At 56.5% G+C, this 9,674-nt stretch overlaps 1 protein-coding gene across 1 annotated transcript; it reads left to right on the top strand.

The window, feature by feature from the left end:
* Positions 1–584: 584 nt before the first annotated feature.
* LOC105477924 (Zic family member 2) lies at positions 585–6,253 on the top strand. The gene is made up of 3 exons (XM_011734794.2): positions 585–2,631; positions 4,433–4,596; positions 4,809–6,253. Exons 1-3 carry the CDS (start codon positions 1,557–1,559, stop codon positions 5,160–5,162), a joined length of 1,593 nt encoding a protein of 530 aa, XP_011733096.2. The 5' UTR covers positions 585–1,556; the 3' UTR covers positions 5,163–6,253.
* The last annotated feature ends 3,421 nt before the right edge of the window (positions 6,254–9,674 follow it).

The following is a 9,674-nucleotide window of genomic DNA, read 5'->3' as shown; positions in this document are numbered from 1 at the left end:
CGCTGCAGGATGTCAGGCCGGGCCCGCGGGCACGTACGGCGGCTGCCCGAGCCGGGAGCAGCTCAGGGAGCGCGGGGACCGAGGGGCGGGCCGGGCCGCGGGGCGGGGGCGCGGGATTGACTAGGCCGCGGCGGCCAATCGCGGCGCTGGGAGGGCGAGCGGGGCGGGAGCCGCCGTTAAAGGGGCGGTTTGACCGGGGGCCCGGCCTCGAGCTGGAGGGAGGGAGGGAGGCCGGGGCGGGAGACTAGGGGGCGCGGGGGGAGGGGAAAGGAAAAGGAGGAGACAAAAAGTAAAAAATAAAAGGCTGCTGCTGCGGCGTTGGCGGCGCCCACCGAAATCAACAGAGGCGGTGGCGAACGCAGCCCACCGCAGCCAAGACCTGAGAGCCCGCCTGGGCCTCACATTCGCTCGCGCCGCGGACTGCGCTCGGTCCACGCGGCGCGGCCACTAGTTCCGGGCCCAGCGCCCAGGCCCGACCGGCGGGAGGGAAGAGGCGAGCGAGAGATCACTTTTTTATTGTTGTTATTGTTTTTCAGCCCAGCCTCCCCCTCCTCCCCTCCCCCTGCTCGCCTTCTCCCCTCCCACATCCCCCTCCCCCCTACTCCCCCGCCTACTCCTCCGGCACAACTTAAAGAAAGGGGGAGCGGCGCGGCTGCTGCCTTCATCTGGGGAAATTCGTGGCCACTGCAAGTTTACTACGCGAGGCGCAGCCAATGCCAAGCGCCGAGGCCGAGGAGGGCTAAACACTGCGGCCGCAGCTCCGAACAATACCCGCCGCGCGCGGGGCGGCGCGAGTAGGGCCGCGGGGGAGGGAGCTGTCGCCGGAGCGCGCCACAGAGAGGACGCCTGGACTCCGCCTGCCGCCCCGGCGCCCCAGTCGCGGTCAGGTGGAGCCGCTGGTGCGCTGGTCCCGGGTGCCAATCGCGGATCTCGCCTCGGTCCTCTCCTCGCCCGCCTTCCTGGAGTGCGCACGGCCGCCGCGCTCGGGCACAGTGGCCCCGCCGCGGTTGTGACTGCATTCTACCAGCGCTGCTTGGCGCGGCCGAGCTCCGGGTCCGCTGGGCGTGCGAGCGAGTGAGTGTGTGCGTGCGCGCGCGGGTGCGCGCAGGGGTGGGGGCCGCGGCGCGGCGCTCGCCCCCCGGTAGCCCCCCTCTACTCTCGGCTCCCCACACCTCCCTCCGGCTCCCTCCTCCCGCCCGCCCTCCCCTGCCCTGCCCGCCCGCCCCCGCCGCAGCTCCTTTAATACACTTTGGTTCTCCGCCTGGCTTTGGACTCTTCTCCTCCTCCACCTCCTCCTCCTCCTCCCGCGCCTCCTCCGCCGCCGCCTCCTCCTCTTCCTCTCCGCGCCTTCGCTCCGCGCCCGGCCGCCTGAGGCAGAGCCAGGCGGCGGCGGAGGCGGCGGGCGCAGGAGAGCGGCTCTCAGGACTGAAGCGGCCGCCACCACTACCGCCTGCGCCTGGAGCCCGGTGGCCGCCGGACTCACCGCGCGGATCGGGAGCGGGAGTCGAGGCGGCGCGGAGGCACGGGGCTCGCCGGGGCGTGCGGGCGCGCTGGCCATGCTCCTGGACGCGGGTCCGCAGTTCCCGGCCATCGGGGTAGGCAGCTTCGCGCGCCACCATCACCACTCCGCCGCGGCGGCGGCGGCCGCGGCCGCCGAGATGCAGGACCGTGAACTGAGCCTGGCGGCGGCGCAGAACGGCTTCGTTGACTCGGCCGCCGCGCACATGGGAGCCTTCAAGCTCAATCCGGGTGCGCACGAGCTGTCCCCCGGCCAGAGCTCGGCGTTCACGTCGCAGGGCCCCGGTGCCTACCCCGGCTCCGCTGCGGCTGCCGCTGCGGCCGCAGCGCTCGGGCCGCACGCCGCGCACGTTGGTTCCTACTCTGGGCCTCCTTTCAACTCCACCCGGGACTTCCTGTTCCGCAGCCGCGGCTTCGGGGACTCGGCGCCGGGCGGCGGGCAGCACGGGCTGTTCGGGCCGGGCGCGGGCGGCCTGCACCACGCGCACTCGGACGCGCAGGGCCACCTCCTCTTCCCCGGCCTGCCAGAGCAGCACGGGCCGCACGGCTCGCAGAATGTGCTCAACGGGCAGATGCGCCTCGGGCTGCCCGGTGAGGTGTTCGGGCGCTCGGAGCAATACCGCCAGGTGGCCAGCCCGCGGACCGACCCCTACTCGGCGGCGCAACTCCACAACCAGTACAGCCCCATGAATATGAACATGGGTATGAACATGGCAGCAGCCGCGGCCCACCACCACCACCACCACCACCACCACCCTGGTGCCTTTTTCCGCTACATGCGGCAGCAGTGCATCAAGCAGGAGCTCATCTGCAAGTGGATCGACCCCGAGCAGCTGAGCAACCCCAAGAAGAGCTGCAACAAAACTTTCAGCACCATGCACGAGCTGGTGACCCATGTCTCCGTGGAGCACGTCGGCGGCCCGGAGCAGAGCAACCACGTCTGCTTCTGGGAGGAGTGTCCGCGCGAGGGCAAGCCCTTCAAGGCCAAATACAAACTGGTCAACCACATCCGCGTGCACACAGGCGAGAAACCCTTCCCCTGCCCCTTCCCGGGCTGTGGCAAGGTCTTCGCGCGCTCCGAGAACCTCAAGATTCACAAAAGGACCCACACAGGTAACCGCGGGCTGGGATAGGGACCAGGCGCGGAGGGGAGACACGCACAGCCTGAGAGACTGTGTGTGCCGACGCTGGGCACAGACCGCCAGCCGGGAACCTGGAATGGGAGGTGTTTTTGCGTATACGAGAGTGCCAGCAGCTTGTTTCTGTTGGAGAATGACAGAATATTATTGGGCTGGGTTTTTCCATGTGCGGAAATCGAGTTTTAAATGATCAACCTCACATCAAATGTATGCTTGGGTCATGCAATTGCTTCGTTTACTCAGCCCCGGTTAATAATTTCCGTTCTAAGTGGAAAGCACAAAATAAAACTGCTCTCTAATTCGGTGCCCGGGAAGCGAGCCTAGAGAGGATTTTGCCAGCTTGTCTGAATGTGCTTTTCTGCTCGGAGTGTATGTCTGTTTGAGTGGTTTGTGTGTTTTCCCACTTCTTTTACTCGGGGTCCAAACGCCCTTCCCGGGACTGTTTCCCATTAAATGAGTCTGGTGTAAGCCGAAGCTGTAATGCATTTCTCATTTTAAAAGTGTTTTTAAAGCCCGTCTCGGGGTGGGTTGCGGGGCCTTTACTGTGGTTTCGCAGCAGTTTGTGAAATTCTCTAATGGGCACCAGAGAGTTTGCAATTCCCAACTTGGACCCAGGTCAGCTAGAGCCCCAGGTCAGCTAGAGCCCCAGGCAGCGCGGCCCCGTGGGGGGATCGCGTGAGAAGAGAGAGCCGCAAGAGAACGCGCCTCCTGCCTCATAGATTATTCATCTATGACCAGGTCTCAGCCAAAATCGTGCCAGACGATTTCCTAAAAGAAAGCCAAATGTTTTAGCAACTTCCCCCGTCAATATTTACTCCGAAGTGGGGATGCGCCAGCGGCCTATTGTTCTCTTCCGGGAAGGGAGGGAGCCGAGGTGCGAGACAAGCTTTTAACAAGGTTTAAAATTTGAGAAATTTATTTGCATGAAATGCTCGCTTTCGAGTTCTGTGTCTGAGCGGATGTCTTTAAGAAACAATTTAGGTGCTAATGGAATTTAACGTTAAACGGTCCCCTTTCCTAGTGGAACGACGTTTGAGTTCTCGCAGCTCTAAATGACTCCAAGCGTTTGGAATTCTGGCAACAGGATGCAGAGGCCGCCAGAAAATTAAACGGGGAGGTTTTGAAAGGCTTTGCTGACTCCCCCAACCCTCGCCCACCAGCTTGTGCCTCTCCGCAGTCACTAGATGCTGCCTTATCTCTAATATTTACCTTTTCTTCAACTTATTTTTTTAAAGACTGGAGGTGAGACCAGAATTATTAATTCAGTTTGCAGAATTTTGGATGAAAAATACTGGCTCAGTCACTCTCCACAGCCCGGCCCCCAAACAACACGTAGCAACTCCAAATGTAATTGCTTACTGGCCCTGGCGAGAAACCGACAGCAGCCCAGCAGCCTGTGTGATTTTGATAATGCCCCAAATATTTTGTCATAATAACAGCTTCTCTGTGGCGAGACCAACTTGTTAGAAGCTGCAAATCCAAGAAGCCCCGTAGAAAGGCAGGCAGGGCCAGGAGCTACCCCACATTCCTGAGAAATTTGAGGAGATGGGCGTCAGCCTGGAAGAAAGTAAAATATGAAATAAATGAGCAGGACTGTCGGGCGGGAAGGCGGTTAATTTGATCTTAGTTCTGCCGCAGAGGGGATTGGACTGGTTTAAGGGACCCAGCCCCCTCAGGCCCTTCTCCCTCGCCGTGGCCCAGCCCCCTCGCAGCCTGAGTGGGGGCTCTGCAGGCTCTGGGTGTCTGCAGCCAGCGCCAATGTTTGCCATCCACAGGGGAGAAGCCGTTCCAGTGTGAGTTCGAGGGCTGCGACCGGCGCTTCGCCAACAGCAGCGACAGGAAGAAGCACATGCACGTCCACACCTCCGATAAGCCCTATCTCTGCAAGATGTGCGACAAGTCCTACACGCACCCCAGCTCGCTGCGGAAGCACATGAAGGTACCACCGCGGCGGCCGGGAGGAGGGCGAGGCAGGCCGAGGTGCGGTGCAGCACCGGCCTGGACCACCTCAGCCGGCCTGGGAGGGTCCCCAGGGGCCAGGGAGGCTGAGGGGACATTTCTGGGGGTGCTCTCCCCCAGGGGCCCGGCCCCACAGCAGCTGCACTCACACCCAGTCCCCTCTGGTCCCCCCTCCCGGCTTTTGTCTTGCAGGTCCATGAGTCCTCCCCACAGGGCTCTGAATCCTCCCCGGCCGCCAGCTCTGGCTATGAGTCGTCCACGCCCCCGGGGCTTGTGTCCCCCAGCGCCGAGCCCCAGAGCAGCTCCAACCTGTCCCCAGCGGCGGCTGCAGCAGCGGCGGCGGCTGCGGCGGCGGCGGCCGCGGTGTCCGCCGTGCACCGGGGCGGAGGCTCGGGCAGTGGCGGCGCGGGAGGCGGCTCGGGAGGCGGCAGTGGCGGGGGCGGCGGCGGGGCGGGCGGCGGGGGCGGCGGCAGCTCTGGCGGGGGCAGCGGGACAGCCGGGGGCCACAGCGGCCTCTCCTCCAACTTCAATGAATGGTACGTGTGACGGGTCGGGGCCTCGCTCCCTCTCCCTGTCCCCACCCCAGCGTAGCAAACCTCCCCGCTGCTAGCAGCGAGGGCACCTTGTGATCATGTTGTTAAAATTATGAAACTGATTTTTATGATGATGAAAATTTTACCAGCAGAAGGATTTTTTAAAGTTTTTTTTTTTTTAAATAATAATAATCTAGGCATGAAGAGCAAAAATACCCCTTCCGGAGTCTTTGAAGCTGAAAATATAAAACAAATAAAAAATAAAAAAATAAAAACCCACAAAAATGTTGAACCAAACCTTCCTGCTAATCTCCATGCCCATGTTCTTTCCCACCCTGTTCCCAGTCTTCTGACAAACTGTGTACATAGCGGACTCCTCCTTTCTCCTCCGAGGTGGTTTTAATGGCTTTTTGGTGTATAGAAGTTTGTCCATTTGTAAAACTCCGGACTGCGTTCCTCCCCGCCGTCCTCCCCTTTGCTTCCCCAAAGTGATGGGCTTTCTCTTTTCTCCTTTTTTAGTTTACCCGGTTTCTTTTTAAGTAATGTGGAAGAAAATGGTTTGTTTTGTATTGTGGTATTGAATATTGTGTTCCTTTTTATGAGGCAACCTGATTGTAAACTTCATGTAACTATAGACTGGAAAAAAACAAGCCGTGCCAAAGTCTCCCTTCTGTTTCTTCAGTACACTGACCCATAGCACACACATACACACCACCAACAACAACGCTTGTGAATGTATTTTTCTGTTAGCTGGGTTTACATGTGATGTTTTAGTGCTTTTGCAAGTTCAATTTGTTAGTTCCTGTATGAAAGATTGTGGGGGAAAAATAAACGTCGTGCCGTTAGCTTTTTCCGTAATAACACCCTTCCTTCTGTAAATACCCGTTACCATATTTATCCATTTGTAATTAAATTATGGTATTAACTTGCTACAGAGGAAACAATATTTATAAAGAATGTTTCTTAACTATAAATATGTACAATTGTGGGCATAAACTGTTTCAGATTTTTTATTTGAAGGTTTTAAGTGGTTTGATCATTTCTTGTGATGTTTTGAGAGTAATGCATACAGAAATATAATAAAACGTGTTGAAACTGCATGAACATACTATTTTTTCTAGCAAAGTTATTAAAGAAAATGGGGAAAGAGGCAGCTGAGGATTGACCTGGGTAGAGGCTGGCTGAGGCTGAGTGGGCGGGAGGCACATGCGTCCTGGGGAGGAAGGTGTGTATCTGCCTCTTTGGCAGAAGGTCTCAAAATTATTTTCTTCGTCCTTTGTTTAATAGCTGAGAGTGAATTAAATTTTTGGAAAGCCCCTGTGAGGAATGGCGGCAGGAAGCTTCAGAGCTTCTAATGGCTCCATTATCTGAGGGAATGCCTTTCTTTCTTTCTTTCAGCTATTTGGGCTGGATTTAAGAGCACTAAACATTTCCTTATTCTTTGTTTTCCCCCCTTTCCTGCCCCCTTTCCTCTCCCTCCCTCTGAAAAGCTGAGGTACAGTTATTTTTAATTACACATTTAAAACTGAGCAGAGTACTTTCTTTTTGAACTTGGCCTAATGATTATAGTTTTAAGGGCCCGTTTGTACCAAAAGTTGCTTGAAAATTTAAGCAGAGAAATCCTGCTGAAGCAAAGCAGCTGTGTGCCAATAAGCAGGATGGTCAAGGGAAGGTGATAAATAGGCTACATTTTGATCTTCTTGGGGGAGGAGAATAGATAGGAAAGCAACAAACCGTTGGCCCCAAAAGGAAAGAGAACTTCTTGAAGAATTCAGTAAAAATAAAATAGAATAAGATATCAAGACTAAAATTGCCAGGTGGAAGTGAGATCCAGAGCCCCAGCCACCAGCTTTTCTCCCATGTTTACAGCCTTCCTACCTCCCCCGCAAGAGCTAATCAGAGTTTTCAAGCAAGATACTCTAAGGAAGAAGGCAAAAATAATTGTAATAACCAAAGGGTAGAGATAGGGAAGATTATTTTTAAATTTCTGAGCCATCACAATATCTCCCTCTCCTAGTAGCTCTAAGAGGCCTTGGGTGGTGCTGGACCTCCCCCCTCCAGCTCCCCCGGCTCGGAAAAGACTTGGGTGGTGGCAGCGACACCTCCAGAGGATCACCCAGCACCACCGCAGAGACGCAGAGCGCGGGTGGCTGCGATAGCTACGGGTGCCCTGCTCTCCTTTCCCTCCAGCCCTGGAATGAGCCTCTCAAACTGGCCAGGCCTAAAGGGCGCTTGGGGAGAGAGGGGCAGCCCTGACCTCCCGGAGGTCACACTACCTGTTCAATGGGGAGGAAAGACGTCCAGCTTTAGGTGGGGGGGAGTGACCAGAGGGTGACAGAGGCTAGGCTCGCCTTCCCCAGCGGCCCTGCGAACTGCCCAAGCGCCAACTCCTGAAGCAACCAGATCCCTATTAAAATCAAATTTATAACCCCTAATAATATTAGGCGAAATTATTAAAATAATTGGCATATGTTACTGATCCTTGGGAGAGTTCATTGAACACATTATAAGCTGTGAGGAAAATCGTTTAGGGTTTTCCAAAGCCCCCCCACCCCCAAGGGGGGAACGAAGGAGTCAAATGAAATATTTGTCATAACTTGTGCAAGAACAAAAAGGCCTATTGGAAATGTTTCAACTTTTTAATTTTTTTTTTTTTTTTTTTTTTTTTTTTTTTTTTTTTTTGGTGGAAATTGGTTTTGAGAGAAGTCCCAAATCTAAGGAGAAGGACAAGATGAGGGTGGGGGTGGGGAAGGCAACTTTACCATGGGGCTTGGGGTTTTTCTTCCCATCTGGGGAAAAAGGAAAACGGCCAGAAGAGGTGGCCAATCTCACAGCCTTGAGTTGGTTCGATGGCTGTCCTCATCTGAAAGTCAGAGAGCCACCCGAGGCCCCTTCAGGTCCGGGGGCGCTGATCCTAGTTTTCAGCAGGAAAATAAAATACGAAGGAGGAAGATCACAGCCTGGGAGTGGTCTGCGAGTCCACCCTACGATGTGCGGAGCGGGCGGGAGCCGTTTTCCCTCAAAAGGGCTCCCAGTTCCTGGTCCCTCGCTTCCCAAGGCTTTGTCCAAACAAGTCACGGACCCGACAAGGTGGTCCAGTCTTTCTGCCTTTGGCCTTTCTCTTCTGCCCTTGGAATCCGAAGGACTGAATGAGGGGAGGGGAGATGGCAATAGTGTAGAAGTGTCAAGATGTGAAAATTGCTCAACTGAGAACGCTCGCGGGGGCTCGCGGCCCAACAGCCTGCACCGCACTCAGGCTCCTGGGCTTGGGCCTGGGGGTAGGGGTGGGGGTGGGGGAGGACGCCTGTCCCCCCCCACCCCCACCCCCATCCCTGCCCTGCTGTCTAAACGGACCTAAATGCTAACCTGCTGTTGCCTCGACTCCAGAGACACGAAACTGAAGCCAGCCCTCGCCCCTCTCCCGGACCCTGCGCTGCGCTGCGGGTCGCTGCCCGCAGGGAGGCCCAACTTGCAGCGGCCTGAGCTCGGTGTCTGCTCGCCGTCGCGGTCAACTTGAACTTCAGTGAGCCTAGACCGGCTTTCTTCGCGCTCCGCTCCATCCACCACCTAAGAACTTCCCTCAGCGCGAGCGTCGCTTTATCCGGAGGCAGCTGGAACCCCCTCGGGAGGCCCGTCATTATTATTATTAATTATCGTGATCCTCACTGCATTATTAATGCCCACGATGATAACCGGCATCGGTATCAGCTTTCCGCGGTTCAGTGATATCCCATGAACTTCGGGGCGGGGAGGAAGTGACTCCAGGATCAGAGGCCGCGTCGGTTCTGCTCGGGGCATGGGCAAGGGGAGGCTGCTGCTGGGGCCAAGCCACCGCTGGACGCGAGGGAAGAATCTCGTCCCAGGCCCCGCACGCCTATCCCAAGCTGTCCCGGTGCTCTTCCCTAGGCCGGCACCTTCGTTCTTCCTCTTCCCCACCCCCTAGCCCCTTTGTCTCTTTTTCAGACGGATGTTTTCAGTCTCAAGTGGTTTTATTTTCCGCACAAAACCCTGAGATCAAGGGCAGATCACAGACTGTACCGGAGGCTCGTGTTTCCCTGGACTCTGTGCTGTTCTACATCCCAGGGTTGGCTAGGAAGGAAGGCCTGGGCCGGCGAGGTGATGGGTCTCCTGCCCAGGTCGCCAGGACTGGGGGAGGTGTGTCCTGGTAGGTCCCTGGTGAGCTCACCCGTGGCATCGGGGACCCGCGGGAACCCACCGAGCGCCCACTAGGGACTCGGGTCCTACCCTCCCCCACACCACTCCACCGAAATTATCGGAAGGGCACGCTAGGCCTGCTTCCAAGGGCTGAGCGATAAAGGCCTCAAAATCACGCACCATCAAGACTTGGTTGAACCTTTGGCTAGGTTTTTGTTTTGTTTTGTTTTGTTTTGTTTTGTTTTACTTTAGCAGACACGTGTCCCGGAAAGAGGTTCTCAGAACCCAAAGCAAAGGTTCAATAATGATTTGTGGATTGATTGATTATAGTCTGATATCGCTCTGGTTCCACAGAAATTCGGAGCTCCTT

This window comes from Macaca nemestrina, chromosome 16 (genome assembly GCF_043159975.1).
Source record: "Macaca nemestrina isolate mMacNem1 chromosome 16, mMacNem.hap1, whole genome shotgun sequence".
NCBI classification, from domain to species: Eukaryota; Metazoa; Chordata; class Mammalia; order Primates; family Cercopithecidae; genus Macaca; species Macaca nemestrina.
This window is presented reverse-complemented; position numbering and strand designations above follow the sequence as displayed.